At 47.5% G+C, this 23,925-nt stretch overlaps 1 protein-coding gene and 2 non-coding genes across 5 annotated transcripts in view; 1 reads left to right on the top strand and 2 right to left on the bottom strand.

The window, feature by feature from the left end:
* SRCAP (Snf2 related CREBBP activator protein) overlaps positions 1–22,092 on the bottom strand; it is a 42,845-nt gene extending 20,753 nt beyond the window's left edge. Inside the window, exons 1-18 of one of the 3 annotated variants that reach the window (XM_012470009.3) lie at positions 21,817–22,092; positions 20,232–20,305; positions 19,362–19,624; positions 16,436–16,687; positions 12,923–13,108; positions 12,561–12,701; positions 9,596–9,818; positions 9,203–9,480; positions 8,468–8,561; positions 8,235–8,324; positions 7,562–7,735; positions 7,146–7,471; positions 6,865–7,042; positions 6,511–6,647; positions 5,970–6,139; positions 5,638–5,830; positions 3,009–3,145; positions 2,732–2,918 (exon numbers count right to left, since the gene is read on the bottom strand). In XM_012470009.3, the coding sequence (XP_012325432.2) occupies positions 2,732–2,918; positions 3,009–3,145; positions 5,638–5,830; positions 5,970–6,139; positions 6,511–6,647; positions 6,865–7,042; positions 7,146–7,471; positions 7,562–7,735; positions 8,235–8,324; positions 8,468–8,561; positions 9,203–9,480; positions 9,596–9,818; positions 12,561–12,701; positions 12,923–13,108; positions 16,436–16,687; positions 19,362–19,415 (2,820 nt within the window). In that variant the 5' untranslated portion in view covers positions 19,416–19,624; positions 20,232–20,305; positions 21,817–22,092. Of the gene's footprint in view, positions 1–2,731; positions 2,919–3,008; positions 3,146–5,637; positions 5,831–5,969; positions 6,140–6,510; positions 6,648–6,864; positions 7,043–7,145; positions 7,472–7,561; positions 7,736–8,234; positions 8,325–8,467; positions 8,562–9,202; positions 9,481–9,595; positions 9,819–12,560; positions 12,702–12,922; positions 13,109–16,435; positions 16,688–19,361; positions 19,625–20,231; positions 20,491–21,816 lie in introns of those variants that run through there. The other 2 variants (XM_012470006.3, XM_012470007.3) reach the window with 2 other exon arrangements.
* On the bottom strand, positions 8,650–8,778 carry LOC135269149 (small nucleolar RNA SNORA30/SNORA37 family). Its single transcript, XR_010337454.1, has one exon. It is a non-coding gene; the product is annotated as a small nucleolar RNA SNORA30/SNORA37 family (small nucleolar RNA).
* LOC105729325 (uncharacterized) lies at positions 21,222–22,568 on the top strand. The gene is made up of 2 exons (XR_010337395.1): positions 21,222–21,404; positions 22,343–22,568. It is a non-coding gene; the product is annotated as an uncharacterized LOC105729325 (transcript).
* Positions 22,569–23,925: the final 1,357 nt, after the last annotated feature.

Below are 23,925 nucleotides of genomic sequence, written 5' to 3'. Positions count from 1 at the left end.
AACCCAGGAGGCAGAGGTTGCGGTGAGTCGATATCGCGCCATTGCACTCCAGCCTGGGTAACAAGAGCGAAACTCTGTCTCAAAAATAAATAAATAAATAAATAAACAAATAATAAATAATAGGCCGAGCACCATGGCCCACGCCTGTAATCCTAATACTTTGGGAGGCCAAGGCAGGCAGATCACTTGAGGTCAGGAGCTGGAGACCAGCCCGGCCAACATGGTGAAACCTCATCTCCACTAAAAATATAATCACCATGATTGTGCATGTCTGTAGTTCCAGCTGCTCGAGAAGGTGAGGCACAAGAATCAAGAATCACTTGAACCCAAGAGGCAGAAGCTGCAGTGAGCTGAGACTGCAACACTGTACTCTAGCCTGGGTAACAAAGTGAGACTCTTGTCTCAAAAAAAAAAAAAAAGGAGCAATAATACAATGCACGGTGCCAAAGATGCCAATTTGACAATGATTTCTTGGATATAATGCCAAAGACACAGGCACCAAAAGAAAAAAATAAGTAAACTGGACTACATCCAAAATTTAAAAGTGGGGCCAGGTACAGTGGCTCACGTCTGTAATACCAGCACATTGGGAGGCTGAGGCGGGCAGATCACCTGAGGTCAGGACTTTGAGACAATCCTGGGCAACATGGTGAAACCCCATCTCTACTAAAAATGCAAAAATTAGCCGGGCATGGTGGCACACACCTGTAGTCCCAGCTACTTAGGAGGCTCAGGCAGGAGAATCACTAGAACTCAGGAGAATCATGTGAACGGAGGTTACAGTGAGCTCACATTGCATCACTGCACTCCAGCTTGGGCAACAGAGTTAAGACTCTGTCTCAAAAAAAAAAAAAAGGCCCGGCGCAGTGGTTCACGTAATCCCAGCACTTTGAGAGGCTGAGGCGGGCGGATCATGAGGTCAACTGATCAAGACCATCCTGGCCAACATGGTGAAACCCCATCTCTACTAAAAATACAAAAAATTAGCTGGGCGTGGTGGTGCGTGCCTGTAGTCCCAGCTACTCCGGGAGGCTGAGGCAGGACAATCACTTGAACCCAGGAGGTGAAGATTGCAGTAAGCTGAGATTGCGCCACTGCACTCCAGCTTGGCAACAGAGTGAGACATCATTTTAAAAAAAAAAAAATTAGAGTTAGGTGTGGTAGCTCATGCCTATAATCCCAGAGCTTTTGGAGGTCAAGGTAGAAGGACCGCTTGAGGCCAGGAGTTTGAGACCAGCCTGAGCAACATGGTGACAACACACCATCTCTACAAGAAAATGAAAAAGAAAATAAATTAGTGGGGTCAACTACAGTGGCTCAAGTCTGTAATCCCAGCACTCTGGGAAGACAAAGGCAGGTGAATCATGAGGTCAAGAGATTGAGACCATCTTGGCCAACATGGTGAAACCCCGTCTCTACAAAAAATACAAAAATTAGCTGGGCATGGTGGCACGTGCCTATACTCCCAGCTACTCAGGAGGCTGAGGCAGGAGAATCACTTGAACCCAGGAGGTGGAGGTTGCAGTTTGAGCCAAGACTGCGCCACTGCACTCCAGCTTGGCAACAAGGCGACTCTGTCTCAAAAATGAAAAAAAAAATTAGCCAGTCGTGGTAGTGCATGCCTGTGGTCCCAGCTAGTCAGGAGGCTGATACGGAAAGACTACTTGAGCCCAGGAGTTCAAGGCTGTAGTGAGCTATGATCGCACCACTGGAGACAGACCTTGTCTCTGGAAAAAGCCTCCAAGAAAAAAAATTGTGCACCAAAAGACACTATCAACAGAGTGAAAAGGCAACTCATGGAATGTGACAAAATATTTCCAAGTTATACAACTGATAATGGGTTAACTTCCAAAGTATATAATGTCCCACCACTCAACAACCACCACACAAAGCCCCCAAATTAGCAAAGTCTTCAACAGACATTTCTCCAAAGATATATACAAATGGCCAATGAGCACATGAAAAGGTTCTTGACAGCACTCATCATTAAGGAAATGCAAACCAAAACCACAATGAAATACCAATTTGCACTCATTAATATGGGTGTAACAAAAACAAAACAAAACAAAACAAAACAAAACAAAAAACAGTAACAGGTAATGGCAAGGATGTGGAGAAATTAAAACCTTTGTGTCCTGCTGGGGTGGAAATGTAAACTGTACAACTACTAAGGTACACATGTGGAAGTTTTTCCAGTATGTAGAAATGTAATTACCATATGTTACAGCAATTTCACTTTTAAATAAATACCCAAAAAAGAAAGCAGAAATATTTGTATACCCATGTTCATTGCCTTATTCACAATAGTCAAAAGGTCAAAACAATCCAAGTGCCCACTGACAGATGAACAGATAAACAAAATGTGGTGCAGATGCTCCTGGACTTACAATGAGGTTACATCCCAATAAACCCTCAGCAAGTTGAGAATGTAATACCCTTTAATACCCTCGATAAGCCCATCAAAAAGTAAAAAATTTTAAGTTGAACCATTAAGTCCGGATGCTCCTCAATTTACGATGGGATATGTCCTGATTAATTCATAGTAAAGTCAAAAAATATTAAGTTAAACCATTGTTAAGTCACATGCCTAAAGTACAAATAAAAATAAGGGAATGATACTTAGACGAGTAATAAGGATGCAAAAAGTCAGGCCCTAGTCTAAAGAAAAGAGGTACATGGTTGGGATAATTCCAATAACCTTTACATTTTACATTAATAGAGTCATACTTACCTGGAGGGGATGGACATCAGTGGCCCTTAGCACCAGAGAGGCGGTGCTGAAGCAGATGCCTGGGGTGATGAAAGGGGAGGTAACAGGTCGAGGGTCGAACAGATTTGGATGATTGCAAACTTTTCTCAGCTGCATCAAAATGTTGATGACACTCATGAAATGGCCTGTGGCTAGTGTCTCCTTAGTTCTGGGGAAAGAGGAAAAATAAATAGGACGTCCTAACAGCCACTTACACTCCAAGCTCAAGTCCCAGGACCCACCCTCCTTCCTCCCTTACGTGGTCTGTGCCATGAAGTCATCATAGAGACAGCGTTGACGCTTGGAGAGCCGGCAGCGGATAACATGCTCATACTTTTTGGGCATCTGCTTCTCAACATCCACCTTAACTCGGCGCAGTAAAAAAGGCCTCAAAACCTAAAAGCAAATAAGTGGGAGGCTAACAGGAGAACTCAGGCAGTGAGCCCCAGCCTAAGCCCCTCAGCAAACACTAATGGAGCCATACAGCACACTATGTCAGACACCAACAACACAAAGATGAGTCAACTGCAAGCCTTCAAGAGATTTACTGTCTGCTGAAGGAGACAGACACAAAGCAAATGACACCATGACACAGGAAGTGATGTAAGGAAGCACTGTGGGCAGACCAACTACACAGGAGAGAGGACTCAAACTACATTTTGAAGAGTGATTTTAAGTTTACAAGATGATCAAAATAAATCTAGAAGAATAAAAATTGTGGCCTTGACAGGAGATAAAAGGCAAATCTGTAATCTCAGAAGATTAAATCTGATAGGACACAGTCACCAATGTCTACAGTGACATGGAAAAAGTGAAGGAAGGGAGGTAAATGAAGGAAAAGTAATAGTTACGGAAGACTTCCTGTTTTCTAGCTTAGTTTACAAATGATAGTGATTGACCAAGATGAAGTAGAAATAATAGGCTATAGGCTAGAGATGTCTGGCTTAGAACAGTGTGAATTTGGGGCAGGCACAGTGGCTCATGCCTGTAATCCCAGCACTTAGGGAGTTTGAGACCAGCCTAACCAACATGGAAAAACCCTTTCTCTATTTAAAAAAAAAAAAAAAAAAAAAAAAGTGTGAGTTCAAGAGGAGCTTTCAATTAAAGATATCAAATCAGAAATTTAAATATGAGTCGAGTGACCTAGAAAGTCAAGGGATTTTAGTAGACATTGGAGTCTTTATCACATAAGAAATAGTCAAAGCCACTGGGCACGGTGGCTCACACCTGTAATCCCAGTACTTTGGGAGGCCAAGGCAGGCAGACCACGAGGTCAGGAGTTTAAGAACAGCCCGGCCAATATGGTGAAAAACCCTACCTCTGGTAAAAATACAAAAATTAGCCGAGTGTGGTGGCATGTACCTGTAGTCCCAGCTACTCAAGAGGCTGAGACAGAATAATCGCTTGAATCTGGGAGGCGGAGGTTGCAGTGAGCCAAGATCTGCGCTGCTTACACTCCAGCCTGGGAGACAAAGTAAGACTCCATCTCAAAAAAAGAAACAGTCAAAGCCTTAGGAATGAGTAGACCTGTGAGATACATAGACTGAGAACACAAAAAAGTGAAGAGCAGAATGCTGAAAGATGTTATTCAAAAGCTGGGCAAAAGAGAAGGGAGCCAAAGATCAGAGAGAGAGAAACACTGAAAATATAAATTGAAAAAATCCAGATAAAGAGAAATCCAAGCAGAAACCAATCAGCAGTATCAATCTACTCAAAAAAAAAAAAAAAAAAAAGACAAAAATATCACCATTAAACAAACAAACGAAGAAAAAAAACAGGTGGGCCAGGTACAGTGGCTCACTCCTGTAATCCCAGCACTTTGGGAGGTCGAGGCAGGCAGATCGCAAAGTCAGAAGATCGAGACCATCTTAGCCAGTATGGTGAAACCCCATCTCTACTAAAAGTACAAAAATTAGCTGGGCGTGGTGGTGCATGCCTGTAATCCCAGATACTCGGGAGGCTGAGGCAGGACAATCACTTGAACCTGGGAGGCAGAGGCTGCAGTGAGCCAAGATCGCTATTGCACTATAGCCTGGTGACAGAGCAAGACTCCGCTGGGGGTTGGGTGAAGACAGGCAAGGCACAGGGGCTCACACCTATAATTCCAACACTTTGGGAGATCGAGGCAGGCAGATCATGAGTTCAAGAGCTTGAGACCAGCCTGACCAGCATGGTGAAACTTCGTCTCTACTAAAAATACAAAAAATTAGCCTGGCATGGTGGCGTGCACCTGTAGTTCCAGCTACTTGGGAGGCTGAGGCAGAATTGCTTGAACCCAGCAGGCAGAGGTTGCAGTGAGCTGAGATCGCACCATTGCACTCAAGCCTGAGAAACAGAGCAAGACTCCATCTCAAAACAAGAAAAAACAAACAACAACAACAAAAACAAACAGACTGGGTTCGGTGGCTCATGTCTATAATCCCAACACTTTGTGAAGCCAAGGTGGGTGGGGTGGATTACTTGAGGTCAGGAGTCTGAAACCAGTCTGGCCAACATGGCGAAACCTGTCTCTACTAAAAATAACAAACATTAGCTAAGCATGGTGGCGCAGACCTGTAACCCCATCTACTCGGGAGGCTGAGGCAGGAGAATTGCTTGAACCCAGGAAGCGGAAGTTGCAGTGAGCCAGATCACGCCACTGCACTCCAGCCTGGGCGACACAGTGACATTCTGTCTCAAAAAAAATAAAAATAAAAATAAATAACAGAATTTATGACTAAGATAAGGTCAACTCAATCTGGTAATGGGTTAGTCACTAGAACACTGCAGCTTGACAACTGAGTGAGTTCAGCCTGGCACAGACTTTCCCCTCCCCAAGGGTTTCCTGGGCACTGCCCTTAGAGTTCCTCATCATTCTGGATATCCTGACAAACTACTGCAGGCCCTACCTTGTGGAGGCGCTTGACTAGACCTTCATTATATTCTTGGCTGCCCTCAATCATGCCAGTTAGGGGATTAGAGAACCACTCCTTGAACTCTCGATGAGACTGGAAGACATGGGGCATCAAAAAGTGCATCAAGGACCACAGCTCCATAAGGCTGTTCTGTAAGGGAGTTCCCGTCAGGAGCAGGCGCCTCTGGCTGCAAAGAGACAGAGAATCAGACGGAGGATGGTCAGCAAGCTCCCAACCTTCTGGGCATTCGGATACATTCCTCAACCCAGGCAGCCCACCCTTCAAGTCAAGTCAACCCTTCCATGAATCCCCATCTCCATCTCCACCTGTTGAAGTTGAGGAGTGACTGCCAGCGCTGTGACTTGAAGTTCTTGATGTTCTGAGCCTCATCCAGAATAAGATAGCGCCAGTTCTTACGGCGGAAGGCCTGGTGGTCCTGCAGCACCAGCTTGTAAGACGTGATACACACATGGAAGGCATTGGGCTTGGTCCAGCCCTAAGGAATCAAAGACAGACAGCAGATAGTGGGATGAGAAGAAAAGAGAACAAAAGGAAGATATGCTAAGCTCCTCAAAGGACAGAAATGAGGTTAGAAGAGACAATCCCAGCAAAGAATGGAGCGACAGAAAGAGGAGGGGCCTGGGCACTGTGGCTTACGCCTGTAATCTCAGTACTGGAGGCTGAGGCGGGAGATCTCTTGAGCCCAGGTGTTCAAGGTCAACTTACGTAACGTAGTGAGACCCCATCTCTATTTTTACAAAAATTTAATTTTTTTTAAAAAGAGGAGGGAAAGGAACTCATCTGAGAAAAGGGCTTAAAAATTAAGGAGGCATCAATGGGGGAAAGTGACCACACAAAAGATCGAACCTGCCGCTTGAGCTTCCTCTCTTTCTGGGCTCCATAGTAAGTGAGGATTTTAAAGCTGGGGCACCAACGTTTCAACTCCATCTCCCAGTTCAACATCACGCTGGTGGGAACAATGATTAAATGGGGACCCCAGTTACCTGTTTGGCAAAAAAAATGAGAGATGGTAAGGAAATGTGGTTCCGATTCCACAGTTATAACCCTGACCACCCTTTGGTCCTTCCTAGGAATCCTAGCACCTACACTGTCCTCTCTATACAGTTAATGATCAGAGTCAATGAAACTGAAGTCACCACTGAACAAGCTCCCCAAGGAGCTAGACTAGGGGGCACAAAAGAAGGGGCCTTGCCTACTTACCTTTCTCACAAGCCAAGTGGGCAAGCAGGGAGATAGTCTGGATGGTTTTCCCAAGCCCCATCTCATCAGCAAGAATGCCATTAAGCTTCTTCTCATACATGGTAACCAGCCAGTCTAGCCCAATGTGCTGGTACTCCCGGAGTTGGCCCCGCAAAAGCAGGGGGATGGGCGTCTTTACCTGGCAGAGAGGAAAAAGAAGCAACACAATAGAAATGAGGCATTTGTCATGGGGACACAAAAAGTCAAGACATGAGAAAGCAGAGGCCAGAACCTGGGGATACCTGGGTAGTGGCCAGGGTGTAACCCTTGGGCTGGAGACTTTCCGCTGCTGCAGCAATGTCAGTAATTTCTTTCTTTGGACCTAGAGTTGTGGTGGGCCCTGGAGTGGGAGGCCCACTGCCTGCATCTGCCTCACTCCGCTCTTCATCCCTGGCAAGCAAGTACTCTACCCCAAAATCATCATCTTCCTCCTCTTCATCTGCTTGGCTCTGTGACTGGGCATCCTCAGACTCTTCAGATTCAGATTCCTCTGATGCTGAACTTCCACTTTCTTCTTCCTCCTCTGAATGCTCATCTTCCTCATCCTCACTCTGGTCCTCTGCGGAGTCTAAAGCACAAGACCAAGGCTTACTGCTCACCATACTTGCTCCTCCAATGGCTACCCTACCCAGCTCCTGCTTCATGATCACATATTCACCTGACTGACTGCTACTATCCTCTTGAGGAGCCTCTTCTGCTTCCATGGCCCCCTCTGGTTCACAGTCAGAGCTATTAGCATCAACTTCATCTTCATCCTCATCATCACTGCTCCCAGAGCCTGGGGCATAGGCTCCTGCATACTGCTGTAATAGTTCCTCCATGGAAAGCTCACCTGGAAGAAAAGGAAAAGAGAAGCTTTTGGTTGCTCTGAGGGGAGGGAGATGGGGAGGTCTGAGTGGTACCAGTTCATTTTACCTATGTCTTTGTAGATACTGCTAGACCCAGGTCTGAGGGGAGACAAGAGCTTACTTTCAGTATTAACTAGCAATGCCAAGCCCCACAATCTGGGCAAGTACCATGAAGGGAGGGAAGGACACCTGCTAGGAATGGCATTATTGACCTGGTGAACCTCTCAAACTTCAAGTCAAATATTGTCCATATCTTCTTACATTAGCTCTTCCTTCCACCTCACTCCCACATCACCATTTAAACTTCTATAATAAGCACTCATCACTTTCTACTTATCATTACTCGTTTACAAGCCTGTCTTTGTCGCTAGACAGGGAATTCCTCCACAGTGGATAAAAAGTGCCTTATTCATCTCTTTATCCTTGGTACTGCACAGGGAAGACACCAAGTGGATGCTTAGTAAAACGTCTGCTGAATGTCACCTTCTCGAGCCAATTCGCTCAGTTCCATGGCATGATCCACTTCCCCTTCCAACTGTTCCTCAGCTGCTATTGTGTCCTCTTCATCCTCCGCTAGAAAAAGACACAGAGGCAGGATCAACAGGGATAGAGGCACAGGACATAGTCCAAATGAAAGAGATGAGAAAGCCTGAAAGGTTAGGTCCAGACAATTCATTCAAGGGGTAAGGGGCAACAGGATAGAGAAAAGGCCTGACCTTCATCCTCATTGGCAGTAAACTCTTCATCATCTTCATCTGGATGCCAAGGCCGTTTGTTGCACTGTGTGACAGCAGAGGGTGGAGGCTTTACCTGTATGGCAAAAGATAAAAAAGGGAAGGGCCTAAGCTTAGAGTAGCAGAAGAACGGCACAAACTTGAAAAAGATGTCACAGGAGGATCTCTGTCCCATTGAGTGACAGCTGCCACTGGTACGATCCCAGGGCAAGGATACAATCAAGGGTTTTCTCTCAGCACCAGCTACCAAATCCTGGCCCCACTGCCTGGGGAAGGACCTGTGAAAGTGCCAGGTAAGAAATAAAGGCACCCAACACATCCCCATGCATGCAAGACATATGGAGAAACAGAAAAGACTTAAGGGTACCATGCCAGCTTCCAACCTATACGCCAGTAAGGGAATATTAGGGAACGTTCAGAGAAGTGGCAAACTGAGGGTCAGAACACGACCACAAAACAATTTAAGAGTAAAGTGTGGTCTTTTTCAAGACCACAAAGCAATTTAAAGAGTAAAGTGCAATATGCTCTTCTACTATAGCACCAAAAACTGCCAATCACAAAACACAACTTGCCCCAAATAGATTCTTCCACAGCCATCTCCAAAGAGCTCAAATGTCTGTAACTAGGCAGAACTCCCAAAACCTGCAACCAATCTCATAGCCCAGAACTCAGAACTGCTCCCCCTCTGAACCCTCCCTCCGTCCCTTCTGCCTATACCTCCAACACCTGAGAGGGCTCTTCTTCAGCACCTTCTTCAGGCCCATCCTGGGTGTCACTATCATGAGATGAGGGGGTTCGAGAGGGGCTGGAAGGCCCTCCCAGCAGCTGAGGGGGAAGGGAACGGAGCAGCTCTTCCAGTGGCAGTTCTCCCTCACGGCGAAGCAGCTCAATCTCACGCCTCTGGGCCTCTGCATCATTGCCTTCTTGTTGTTCTTCAACCTCAATCGTTTCCTCATCATCCTCTTCCTCCTCCTCTTGGGGTTGAAAGTCCCCATCTATAGCAGGAGAACAAGGTCACAAAGTCCACGGGCCCTGTAAGCCACAGGGTGGGTTTTTCAGCTCTGGAAAGGGTATATGGGGAAGAGTAACAGGGCCAAAGAGAACACACACCTTCATCATCCAGGCGGGAAGCAGCAGGTGGAGGACTGGAGGCAGCTGAGGAAGAGCCAAGGCAAGGGGAAGAGCCTGCTTTGCTGGAGGATAATGGCTGGTTGAGGCTCTGAGACAGAAGGTCCGAGTACTTTTCAGTTTGCCCCACAATGAAGTCCAAATGCAGGTCCAGGGCTTTTTTGCGCTTTTCCTCAAGCCGGGACTGTTGTTTGAATTGCACCACCTGCCACAGCAGTGAAAGGGATCATGCTCACAAGATAACCATTTATTTATGTACTCCTACCCAACGTTTAGGGAAGCCTTCTTTATCCTAGATCCTGGGCTGGCCTCTCAGGAGAGTAAAGCTAAATAACCTTAAGGGGCTTATGCAGGAAGAAGAGCCAGTTTAGCTTCAGGTGGAGAAAAGGTTTGCAATCTGCCATTTTTCCTTTAATTAATTTTTTTTTTTAGCAGAGTTTCGCTCCTGTTGCCCAGACTGGAGTGCAATGGCGTGATCTTGGCTGACCGCAACCTCCACCTCCTGGGTTCAAGTGATTCTCCTGCCTCAGCCTCTGGAGTAGCTGGGATTACAGGCATGCGCCACCATGCCCAGCTAATTTTTTGTACTTTTAGTAGAGACAGGGTTTCTCCATTTTGGTCAGGCTGGTCTTGAACTCCAAACCTCAGGTTATCCACCCGCCTCAGCCTCTCAAAGTGCTGGGATTACAGGCGTGAGCCATCATGCCTGGCTTTTTTTTTTTTTTTTGTAAGAGATGAGGTCTCACTATGTTGGCCAGGCTGGCGTCAAACTCCTGGGCTCAAATGACCTCCTGCCTTAGCCTCCCAAGTAGCTGGAACTACAGGCATGTACAACCACACCTGGCTGGAGTTGGATCTAAAAAATTGGTAGATCGGCCTGGCACAGTGGCTCATGCCTGTATTCTAAGCACTCTGGAAGGCCAAGGCAGGAGGATCACCTGAGGTCAGAAATTTGAGACCAGACTGATCAACATGGCGAAACTCAGTCTTTACAAAAAGTACAAAAATTAGCCAGGCGTGGTGGCAGGTGCCTTTAATCCCAGCTACTGGGGAGGCTGAGGCAGGAGAACGGCTTGAACCCAGGAGGCAGAGGTTGCAGTGAGCCCAGATTGCACCACTGTACTCCAGCCTGGGGGACAAAGCAAGACGCCACCAAAAAAAAAAATAAATAAATAAAACAGATAGATGAAGCCAGGCATGGGGCTCAGATCTATAATCCTAGCACTTTGGGAGGCCAAAGTGAAAGAACCACTTGAGCCTAGGAATTCAAGATCAGCTTGGGTAACTGCAAGACCTTATCTCCACAAGAAATATTTTTAAGGCAGGCACAGTGGCTCATGCCTGTAATCCCAACACTGGGAGGCCAGGGCCGGGGGACAATCTGAGGTCAGGAGTTCGAGACCAGCTAGGCCAACATGGCAAATCCCTGTCTCTACTAAAAATACAAAAATTAGCTAGACGTGGTGGCACATGCCTGTAATCCCAGCTACTCCAGAGCCTGAGGTAGGGGAATCACTTGAACCCAGGAGGCAGGGTTGCAGTGAGCCAAGACTGCACCATTGCCCTCCAGCCTGGGTGAGGGAGTAAGACTCTGTCTCAAAAAAAAAGTGGAAAAAAAAAAAAAAAGAAATTAAAAAAAAATTGTTTTGGCCAGGCACCATGGCTCATGCCTGTCATCCCAGCACTTTGAGAGGCCAAGGAGGGCAGATCAGCCTGACCAACATGGAGGTTGGGAGTTGGAGACCAGCCTGACCAACATGCAGAAACCCTGTGTCTACTAAAAATACAAAGTTAGCTAGGGATGTTGGCCCATGCCTGTAATTCCAGCTACTGGGGAGGCTGAGGCAGGGGAATCACTTGAATCCCAAAGGCGGAGGTTGCAGTAAGTCAAGATCACACCATTGCACTCCAGACTGGGCAACAAGAGTGAAACATCAACTCAAAAAAAAAAAAAAAAAAAAAAAACTTTTTGGCTAGGCGCGGTGGCTCACACCTGTAATCCCAGCACTTTGGGAGGCCAAGGTGGGTGGATCACCTGAGGTCAGGAGCTCAAAGACCAGCTTAACCAAAATGATGAAAACCCATCTTAAAAAAAAAATTTTTTTTTCAAGCCTGTAATCCCAGCACTTAGGGAGGCCGAGGCGGGTGGATCACGAGGTCAAGAGATCGAGACCATCCTGGTCAACATGGTGAAACCCCATCTCTACTAAAAATACAAAAAATTAGCTGGGCATGGTGGCGCGTGCCTGTAATCCCAGCTACTCAGGAGGCTGAGGCAGGAGAATTGCCTGAACCCAGGAGGCGGAGGTTGCGATGAGCCGAGATCGCGCCATTGCACTCCAGCCTGGGCAACAAGAGCGAAACTCCGTCTCACAAAAAAAAAAAAAAAAAAAAATTTTTTAATTAGCAAGACGTGGTAGCACGCGCCTGTAGTCCCAGATACTTGGGAGGCTGAGGCAGGAAGATCGTGAGGGCCCAGGAGGTTCAGGCTGCAGTGAGCCATGATCATACCACTGCACTCCATTCCAGCCTACGCAACACAGCAAGACTCTGTCCAAGACAACTAAAAAACAAGTAACCGTTCCCTAAGGGCACATGAGAAAGCCATTCCCAGCTGCAGCATAAAGTCCATGTGTAAATGGCCAAAGATATACAAAAGAAAGGTGGGTGTGGAATGGAAGGGAGAAGAAAAGGACATGGCAGGAGGCAAACACATGCTACATGCCCTGCAAGGGACAGATGGCCTAGAGGTGTCAAGGAGAACTATTAATCCCCAAAGTCAGGACTCATATTTTGCCACTATACTTTATCCACACAACATAAATGTCATTATAGTTGCCTGAAATTACATTTACTCTCTCAAGGAGAAGTTTTGATCATTCCTACTACCATGCCATCTACCAATCTAATCCATGGCTTTTTCCCTTTCCTGACCCCTAGTGTCTACCTTCTCCACATTGCTCCAGAACTGCCTGACATCCTTGGCCATGGTGGAAGCAATTCGACGTAGCTTGGCCTGCTCCTCCCTCCGGGCCCGTTCCTCTTTTTGCCGCTGCTCTTCGTGGTGCCGGATCACCATGCGTACCACCTGTGGGAATGAAGACCCAGGGTGAAAACACTCAAAAGCCAAATTTCCCCACCAACCCAAAGGCAAAGAAAATAATCACGGCCAAGAAATTTGGAAAGTGAAGAGTTTGCCTCTTAACGCCTACACCATTCTGTTTGGTCCCCCCTTCCAACTAATGCACCCTTCAAGAGAAAGCACAGACCTGAAAAGAAAAAGGAAGGTAGTCCCAGTGGAAGACCTACCTTACGTGCCACACCCCGTTTCCAACGGCGCTCCTGAGCAAAGTCAGCAGAGAGCCACTGCATCTCCTCACACAGATAGTCCCAGTGACCTTTGGGGCGAGGGGGCTCTGGCACCTTAGGCAGCCTCTTCAGTGACCAGAAACCCTCCTTCCGCAGCTCAGCAATCCGAGTCTCGATCTCGGCCTCCTAATGAGGGAGAGCCAGGTCAATCAACAGTTCTAAATGCACACTCCACTCACTGCTACGGCTGAATTCCTGAAGACTATACTGGGCTGAGTGTGTTACACTTATGTTTAGTCCACATACCAAACCTACAGGCAGGTATCATACTCTCTTCAGAGGAGGGAAAAAAGATCAGGAAGATTAAGTGATTTGCCCAAGATCACACCGTTAGGAAGTAGTAGAAGATGGGAATCAAAAATAGGTCTAAGAACTCCAGACACCAAATTTTATGCTCTTTCCATTATTTAACACAATCTCCACACCCCATGGACATAGGAGAGACTTGGGAAAACATATGCCAAGGGAAGCTTCCCAGAGGAGTAGGTAATACATACTTCCTCCTTGACTACAGAAATAAGGCGTCATCATCACTGTAGAATTCTACATACTCAGAGTACGTTCATGATGCATTAAGGTTAGAAATATGCTATGATGCCTAATTTACACAATGTTGTTTTTAAACATACTGCTTTTGTAAAAATGTATGTATTTATGCAAAAAATACTGAAAAGTAACACATTAAAATGTTTCACACTAGTTACATGTAAAAAAGAGTGGTCATCTTTACTAAAGTTTCTACACTGATGGTCTTTTTTTGTTTGTTTTGAGACACTGTCTCACTCTATCCCCTGGGGCTGGAGCACAGTGGTGCCATCTCGGCTCACTGCAGCCTTTGCCTCTCAGGTTCAAGCGATTCTCCTGCCTCAACCTCCCGAGTAGCTGGTACTACAGGTGCCGGCCACCACGCCCAGCTAATATTTGTATTTTTAGTAATACAGGCCAGGCTGGTCTCAAACTCGACCTTGTCATCTGCCCACATCCGCCTCCCAAAGTGAGGCACTACCACGCCTGGCCTGATTATCTTTCATTAAAAAAAAAAAAAAAGCATTTAAATTTTTTTGACAGATGACTCAAAAAATTCAGGACAACTGCCTTTGCTATTTCTTTTTTCTGAATCTCACTCAGAAATCTAAGTGAGATTTTTCTAGGTCTCATTCTGTTGTCCAGGCTGGAGTACAGCACAATCACAGCTCAGTGCAGCCTCAACATCTTTAGGTCAGGTTATCTTCCCAACTCAGCCTCCCAAGTAGCTGAAACTATAAGCACATGCAACCACGCCCAGCTAAGTTTTTTTTTTTTTTTTTTTTTGTAGGGACAGGGTTTCACCATGTCCAGGCTGGTCTGTAACTCCTGGGGCTCAAGGAATCCACTTGCCTGGGATTCCCAAAATGCTAAGATTATAAGCATAAACCACTGCACCCGGCCTCTGTCTTTGTTATTTCTTTCCTCTCCTGATAAAAATTACATCAGAGGAAAATGACAACCAGATAGATGAGAGAGAACTAAATGGCTTGATTGTGAAGGAAACATCAAGAAAGACATAGATATTAGACTAGCTGCCCTCAAACTTGAGTAGGCACCACAATCATCTGAAAGGCTTTTAAAAACAGATCGCGGCCAGGCACGGTGGCTCACGCCTGTAATCCCAGCACTTTGGGAGGCCGAGGCAGGTGGATCACAAGGTCAAGAGATCAAGACCATCCTGGCCAACATGATGAAACCCTGTCTCTTTAAAAAAAAAAAAAAAAAAAAAAGCAGATCGCTGGCCAGGTGGCAGCGGCTCACACCTGTAATCTCAGTACTTTGGGAGGCTGAGATAGGCAGATCACCTGAGGTTGGGAGCTCGAGACCAGCCTGACCAACCCAGAATAACCCTGTCTCTATTAAAAATACAAAACTTAGCCGGGCGTGGTGACATACGCCTGTAATCCCAGCTACTCAGGAGGCTGAGGCAGGATAATCACTTGAACCTGGGAGGCAGAGGTTGCGGTGAGCGGAGATCACGCCATTGCACTCCAGCCTGGGCAACAAGAGCAAAACTCCATCTCAAAAAACAAACATACAAACAAACAAAAAACCAGATTGCTGGGCTCTACCCCCATAGTTTCAAATGGGTAGGTGAGGAGTACCAAGAATTTGCATTTCTTTGGTTTTTGTTGAGACAGAGTCTCACTCTGTCACCCAGGCTGGAGTGCAGTGGCATGATCTCAGCTCACTATAACCTCCACCTCCCAGGTTCAAGCAATTCTCCTGCCTCAGACGCCTGAGTAGCTAGGAATACAGGCGTGTGCCACCACGCCCGCTACTTTTTGTATTTTTAGTAGAGACAGCGTTTTGCCATATTGGCCAGACCTAAGAACTCCTGATCGCAGGTGATCCACACTTCTCGGCCTCCCAAAGTGCTGGGATTAGAGGCATGAGCCACCAGCCTGGCAGAGAATTTACATTTCTAACAAGTTCCCAGGTGATGCTGATGCTGCTGGCCCAGAGACCACACTTACCACTGGATAAACGTAACACAGACTGCAGGATAGAAATAAGTAGAAAACCGCTGGGCACTGTGGTTCATGCCTATAATCCCAGAACTTTGGGAGGCTGAGGTGGGCGGATCACGAGGTAAGGAGTTTGACACCAGCCTGGCCAACATAGTGAAACCGCATCTCTACTAAAAACACAAAAAATTAGCCAGGCGTGGTAGTAGGTGCCTGTAATCCCAGCTACTCAGGAGGCTGAGGCAGGAGAATCGCTTGAACCCGGAGGCGGAGGTTGCAGTGAGCTGATCGCACCATTGCACTCCAGTCCAGGCAGCAGTGTGAGACTCCGTCTCAAAGAAAAAAAAAGCAGTAGAAACCAGTAAATCTTAAGAACATCACAGTTTACAAAGTGCTTTCGTGTCTCTTTTCTTATTTTTTTCTTTCGGAGACAGGATCTCACTCTTTTGCCCAGGCTGGAGTGCAGTGGCATAATAATCATGGCTCACTGCAGCCATGACCTCATGGGCTTAGGTGATCCTCCCAACTCAGCCTCCTGGGTGGCTGGGACTACTACAGGCATGTACCACTATGCCCTGCTAATTTTTTGTACTTTTTACTGAGATGGGGTTTCACTATGTTGCCCAGGCTGGTCTTGAACCCCCCCAGGCTCAAGAGATCTGCCTGTCTCAGCCTCCCAAAGTGCTGGGATTACAGAGGCGAGCCACCACACCCAGCCCTGCTCCTACAATTTAAACCTCATAATAGCCTATAAACTATTATATCATTCCTGTCTTATTTACAGCAAAAAAAAAAAAAGGCTCAATATACAAGCAGTTTGTTCAAGATCATACAGGTTAAGGTAGAACCTATACCCTAAATCCAGACAAAAAAGAAAAGAAACATAAAATACCCAGAGGACGTGAGAGTTTAAGCAAGATGATGCCCAAGAATCCTCATGAGCCTTTCTAATACATACATGCTTGGCCTGTTCTGCGATTTCAGCATGGCTTTTCTCCCACTTTGGGCCCTTGTTAGCCAGGTCAGCAGCCTGGGGTAAGCTGAACCCCTCCAGGGGCACTGTTGCACCATCTGGGGGGCCTGGAGGTCCATCCAGAGAAGAATCTTGAGCTATGTGCTGAGGGGAGATGCCGCCTGCCCCACTAGAGGCTGGGGAACTGGATGAGGCAGGGGACACAGGATTGCTGCCTGTCATGCCGTCCGACACCATCTAGAAAAGAGGAAAATGAATACTTAGCACTGTGCTAAATATTTTTGGTACATTATTTTAGTCTATCTTCATAAGAAAAATTTCTGGAGAGTAAGGTGTATATCTTAGTTTCATAAACACAAACGTTTGGGATAAAGTTTTAATAAGGGATTCCCAGAGCCAAATTTATACAAGTTTGACATGCAAAAATTATGTTCTGACATTTACACAGTTTCCAAACTTAAGAACACATATAGACAGACAAACAGACAAACAGACCAGGCGCAGTGGCTCACGCCTATGATCCCAGCACTTTGGGAGGCCGACGTAGGTGTATCACCTGCTTTCAAGACCAGCCTGGCCAATATGGTGAAACCCCATGCTAGTAAAAATACAAAAATTAGCCGGGCATGGTGGTGGGTTCCTGTAATCCCAGCTACTCAAGAGGCTAAGTCATAAGAATTGCTTGAACCTGGAAGGTGGAGGTTGCAGTGCACCAAGATTGTGCCACTGCACTCCAGCTTGGATGACAGAGTGAGACTCCGTGGTGGGGAGGAGGGGCTGAGCACAGTGGCTCACGCCTATAATCCCAGCACTTTGGGAGGCTGAGGTGGGTGGATCACCTGACATCAAGAGTTCGAGACCAGCCTGGCCAACATGGTGAAACACTGTCTCTACTAAAAAAACAAAAAAAAATTGGCCAGGCATGGTGGTGGGCGCCTATAATCCCAGCTCCTCAGGAGGCTGAGGCAAGACAATCACTTGAACCCAGGAAGCGGAGGTTGCAGTGAGCTGAGATCATGCCATTGCACTCCAGCCTGGGTGACAAGAGCGAAACTCCATCTCAAACAAAACAAAACACAAACCTATCTATCTATAGCATATGATTTCAAATTCTGATCGTTTCAGAGCCTCAGTGATTTCATTCACATAAACTAGTCCCTATTTTCCCATTTCACAGCAAGTATAGCAAATTCACCTACGTAATAAATGTGCTACCATTAAATTCAAAAGACACCAATAAATCCCAAGTCACCTTAACCTCTTCATTGGACAGGGGGCTGGGGGGATGGCTACTGTTCTCAAACACCCAACACGTCACTTTACAACGTACTGCAAAAGCATTAAGAAATGGAAAACAGGGCTGGGTGCAGTGGATCACACTTATAATACGAGCACTTTAGGAGGCTGAGGCAGGTGGATCATGAGGTCAGGAGTTCAAGACCAGCGTGGCCTACATGGTGAAACCCCATCTCTACTAAAAATTCAAAAAATTAGCTGGGCATGGTGGGGGATGCCTGTAATCCCAGCTACTCAGGAAGCCGAGACAGGAGAATTGCTTGAACCGGGAGGCGGAGGTTGCAGTGAGCTGAGATCACGCCATTGCACTCCAGACTGGGCAACAGAAAGAGACTCCGTCTCAATAAAAAGAAGTAAAAAGTTGGCCAGGCGCGGTGGCTCACACCTGTAATCCTAGCACTTTGGGAGGCCGAGGTGGGTGGATCACCTGAGGTCAGGAGTTCAAGACCAGCCTCGCCATCATGGTGAAACCTCATCTTAAAAAAAAAAAGAAAAAAAAAGTTAAGAAAAGAAAAGACCGGGTATGGTGGCTCATGCCTGTAATCCCAGCACTTTGGGAGGCCTAGGCAGACGGATCCCAAGGTCAGGAGATCAAGATCATCCTGGCCAACATGGTGAAACCCCGTCTCTACTAAAAATACAAAAAAATCAGCTGGGCATGGTGGTGCACGCCTGTAGTCCCAGCTACTCAGGAGGCTGAGGCAGAACTGCCTGAACCCAGGAAGCAGAGATTGCAGTGAGCCAAGATCGCACCACTGCACTATAGCCTGGGCAATAGTGCTAGACTCCATCTCAAAAGAAAAGAAAAGGAAAACAAAGTCCTACTGAAATGTGGATCCTCAGGGAATTCACAAATTCACTCCAGGACATAAGCCTTACACTGTGCCACTCAAACTCCTACCTCAGCTAAATGACGGAAGGCTGTATATCCCAAATTTCCCATTTCTCAGGAAAATTATAAATATCAAATTAACCCAATCAAGACAGTTGAAGGTGAGCAAAAAAATAAATAAACACCAAATTTATAAACATCAAAAGCTTACTATACTGCTCACTTCGGCAACACATATACTAAACCTGGGAGAGTACAGAGATTAGCATGGCCCCCATGTGAGGTTGACATAATAAAGAAATCTTTTTTATAAAAAAGTTAAAAAACTAAAATAAAAAAAAGAAAGCTAACTGTACACAAATCTAGATGTGTGCAGTTTCAAAGCCATGCTTTTTTTCCTACCCCACACAGTTCCTTGGTATGAGAAAGGAATAAACACTACACACCATCCATAGCTTTATCTTGGTTTCAGTTCTGATAGAAGTTAAACTATTCTCAAAGTGTACAGTCTTAGAAGCATGTTGCCCCAACCTCCATTTCCAACCTAGCCTAATTCAACCTTTTTCAGGTAATGAGGAGCTTTTGCACTCTTGGAGATAACATTACACTAATGTTAAATAGAATGTGAGTATCCAACAGACCTGACATACTACAGCCTAGCCCATCTGAGCACCAAAGATTCTCCAAAAATCTCCACAAATATTCCCTTGTCACATTTCTTCTGCCTCAGACCCAACAATCCACAAAGCAGAAGCAGAAAAGGAACCCTCTCCATTTTCAAACCTGTGTCTGTAGGACTGGGAGCTGAGGGTGAGCAGGGGAGGGGCTGCTCTGCATGGTCCCACTCCCAGGCTCCTCCTTGGATGCCTGAAGAATGACTGGGTAGTTATCACCACTACTGCTGGCCGAGGGGCTGGCGTCCGGCTGCAGGGCATGCTGGGAGCTGGCCTCATTCTGGGCCACCGGCCACCGGGACCCGCCTTCCAGGGCCCGGGGCCCACCAGGGCGTCCCAGCCTCCGCTCAGGTCCACCAGCCTCTGGAGCACCTAAAGTGGGTAAAAAAGATAGAAATGTGGTTAAAGATAAAAAATTATTTTTAAAAAACAGAAATAGCACTGAATAAAGAGAAACACAGTAATTACAGGTTACATTCTTTAGCATTTACTATGTATGAGATATTTTACTTTCTTGATGTGTTCTATAATCCTCACATCTACCTTAAAAACCAGGTGCTTTTCACACCATAACAAATATTAACTTCCTTCTACACACGAAGGATAGAGCCGTGCAGGAAAGATCCCCGACCTAAATGGAGCTTACATTCTAATACAATCTGTTTCATAAGTTAAGAAGACCTTACGATTTGCAGAAGGTCACAGAGTAAGAAAGTGGGAGGAGGACTTCAGTTCAGACAGTATGATGCCAAAACCATGGAAAACCTGCTACTCTTCCTGGTAGAGCCAGGGTGACCACGTTTTCCTCAACCCACAGTCTTACATTTGTTGTTCACTACTACAATAAAACCCTCCACAGAAAAACCATATGCAAACATTCTCATGGTTCTCTAGAGTGAAAATCCACTATGATTGTTCTCATTAACTCAAACACTTCTCCCATTAGCATCAGCACACAAAATGGTAGCAGATCCCTCACCTGTGTGAGCTGAGACCACACCCCCTGTGAAAGTCTGCACTTCCACGGTGCTGCCGTACTGAAAGGAATCACGCCTGAAACAGAAGGAGAGAACAGTGAGAAACTCTTCCACGTTTGCCAACATCCATCAAAGTGTATTATTTACTCCAGTTTTTTTGAGTCGTTTACATATACCCCAATCAGTTCAAAGACTTGAAAGAGAAAATGTACAGTAGTAGGAAAAGCTCACATTTCAGAGAAATGCAAATCATGTTTCATGAAGACAAATCACGTTTTGTGAATTCCGTATGGACATAAAATCCTTCCCATGGGGAGGAGCAGGAAAGAAGTGAAACAAGAAAGTTCAAAAATCTTAAGTGTAAAGACTCCAACCAATGGAGAACAACAACAACAAAAAATACAGCAAAAAAAAAAAAAAGCTGTCACATCCACAACCTCAGAAATGTGCTACCTGCCTGTGTGCCTTTCCAATGAGGGCTGAACGCAGAAATGAGACTGGACCTCCCGAGAAGAGTCAACAAACATGCTGGTCACAGGAAAATCCGCCCAGGATTCAGGGCAGGGCGCTGTAAATCCCATACCTGCGCCATCAGACACTTCCCCAAACACAAGAACCACAGCAAAGAGAGCCTCAGGAGCAGTCAAAAGTGAGGGAGGCCGCACTGCCAAGAACCACGCACCGGAAAAACAGGCAGGGTGAACCTGCACAAGGCCCGGAAGTGCTTCCCCAGTGTTTAAGGAAATCCCTAAACTACGGGGCCGCCTTTGATTCACTATCTCCTCCGCCACATCTTCCCAAGACTCGAGCTCACCAAAAGCCAACAAGCCGGAACTCTTGACTTCAGGCTTCGTGACCATCTCCCCTGCCCTCTCAGAGGACTGACCCCGCGTGACCCCTGACCTCTGCCCAAGTTGCCACTAGCCCTGATAGCCCCGCCCCCTCGACTCCCACCCCACCCAACGTGCGCGCCGGGCGGGGGAGGGGCCCGCGCGTGCGCGGCTGGAGGCGGAGTGAGCCGGCTACGCGCACGGCCCGGGGGCTCCCGCCAGAACCCGAGCCCACGCACACAAGGGGCGCGGGGCTGGGAAGCACCTCATCTGAGCCCGTCAGGGAGCGCGCCCCCCGTCACCAGACCGAGAAAGGCTGAGAGAAGGGAGGGTTCGTGCAGCCAGGTCCCGGTCCCTCAGCTGGAGGTGGTGGGCGCGCGCCCCGACTACCCGTCCCACGCCCCCCTTCCTCTTCCCGCGCGCCCCTGAGGGGTGACTGGGTTGGTGGGCGGGCAGGAGCGCACCTGGGTCCGTCCTCTCTGGGCTCGCTCGCTCGCTGAGGCACGCGTGCGCAGAAGAGCGGAAGGGACGAGGAGACGCGCCGGGGCCCAACGCCGGCTGGCCTGACCCCCTCAGTCTGTCTCTATGGGCGCGCGCCGACAGCCTCGCGCACCGGCCCCGGGGCCCCGGCTGAGGGTGCGCGCGCAGCACCCCGGGAAGGTGGGAGGGGAGGCGGTGGCGGAAAGGTGCGCGCGCAGTCAGCCGTCAGGGGAGGGGGAACTGGAGAGCGTCCGCCATCTTGTCTCCCTCTCCTTACCTGCGTCCTCGGGGGCGTGCGCACCACCCCCCCTCCCGTCGAGGAGGGGGGAGGGCCCCCTCTTGGCCACCGCCTTCGAGGCCTTTAAACTCCCGTGAGGACTGCGGCTACTGCCACCGCCTTGCCTCCACTGCTTCTTCTCGCAGCACACAGATGCGGACGGTGGGTGGGAAAAAGGGGAGACACGCTACTGCCAGCGAACCGCCGCCGCCGCTCCCGAGGCCTCACCAAAATGGCCGCCGCCGTCTCGGCCGCCACCACCACCACAACCACCACAGCTCGCTATCGCTACCGCCGGCGCGGCCCGTCCTCTCGCGAGAGACAGTAACTGGAGGGGTGGAGGCGGGGAGGTTCGCGTGCTGCGTAGGGCGCCGCCCGGCGCGCAAGGCAGGCTGGGACGTGTAGTCTCCCGGAGGCTGCGCGCGCGCCCCTCTTCGGCGCTTCCTTACCGTCTCTCCCTAGAGCTACCTGGGGCTGCATTGCGGCTCCCGGCTCGGACCACCGCCACCTCGTGTTTTATTTACAGATCACCCAGTGAAATGAAGCAAGTTAGCAGTGGAACCTGGGCCTCCAGATTCCCATGGTAGCCCACTTCTGTAGCGCTGTTTCGTTTTACACCAGGATGGTTTCCTGATAGCTTTCAAACACATTTGCCATCTGTTCGCAAACTTTCTAGGTTAAGAACCCCCCTTTTGAGAATCTGATACCTTTACCCCAGAATAGAACAATAAATAGCAGCTACCTTCTACTGATGCTACATTGTGCATTGATTATCTCTTTTAATCCTAACAATGCGTCGGGCGTAGTGGCTCACGCTTATAATAATCCAAGCACTTTGGAGGCCAAGGCAGGCGGATCACCTGAGGTCAGGAGTTCAAGACCAGCCTGACCAACATGGTGAAACCCCGTCTTTAAAAAAAAAAAAAATCCTAACAATGCTCCATTTTACAAACGAATTGAGGCTCAGGCGTTAAACACAGTGACAGATCCTGAAGTCAAGATTCCTAACCAAGCAGTCTAAGCCACAAGAATGCACAAGAATTTTGCCACAAGAAGCCCACCCTGGCCGGGCTCGGTGGCTCAAGCCTGTAATCCCAGCACTTTGGGAGGCCGAGGCGGGTGGATCACGAGGTCAAGAGATCGAGACCATCCTGGTCAACATTGTGAAACCCCGTCTCTACTAATACAAAAAAATTAGCTGGGCACGGTGGCGCGTGCCTGTAATCTCAGCTACTCAGGAGGCTGAGGCAGGAGAATTGCCTGAACCCAGGAGGCGGAGGTTGCGGTGAGCCGAGATCGCGCCATTGCACTCCAGCCTGGGTAACAAGAGCGAGACTCCGTCTCAAAAAAAAAAAAAAAAAAAAGAAGCCCACCCTAAGAGGCCAGGTTAGGAAGCTCTGATGAAGCTCCCCTTCCTCCACTCAATTTAGCCCTTTCCTGTGAAGAAAGAATTGTTGGTCCAATTTTAAGGTGAAGTTTGGGTTGAAAAAAAGTGGATGATATCCATCTTTTCTAGACCCTTCTCCCATCACCCCCAGAAGAGAGGAGCCCAGGCCAGAGTCTGAATGGGTTGGACCTTGCCTTGTGCCATTAATTCCTTGCTGTGTGACCTTGAGCAATTAACTTCACCTTTCTGACCTTCAGTTTCCTCTGTAAACTGAGGATAGAATTGCTGATGTGAAATTACACTGAAAGAGCTAAAGGGCCAGGTGTAGTGGCTCACACCTGTAATTCCAGCACTTTAGGAGGCTAAGGCAGTAGGAGGATCAGTTGAGACCAGGAGCTCCAGACCAGTCTGGGCAACATAGTGAGACCTCCTCTCTGCAGTAAATTAAAAATTATGAAAAAAAAAAAAAGAGAAAGCTCTAAAGAACCACCTAAATGCAGAGTGTATTTCACTATAGTTCACTGAACTATATAGTTCAGTGTCTCATACTTATATGATCTTAAGGTCAAGTTTAGCCTTCTGATGTGCTTTGCATAGTGTTTGTTTACTTATGTATTAATTTATTGAGATGGAATCTCACTCTGTCACCCAGGCCACAGTGCAATGGCACAATCTTGGCTCCCTGCAGCCTCTGCCTCCTGGGATCAAGCAATTCTCATGGC

This window comes from Aotus nancymaae, unplaced genomic scaffold (genome assembly GCF_030222135.1).
Source record: "Aotus nancymaae isolate 86718 unplaced genomic scaffold, 86718_ANA_hifiasm-v0.15.2.pri h1tg000049l, whole genome shotgun sequence".
In the NCBI taxonomy this organism is placed as follows: domain Eukaryota; kingdom Metazoa; phylum Chordata; class Mammalia; order Primates; family Aotidae; genus Aotus; species Aotus nancymaae.
Note: the sequence above shows the minus strand (reverse complement) of the source record. Positions and strands in the feature narration are given on the sequence as shown.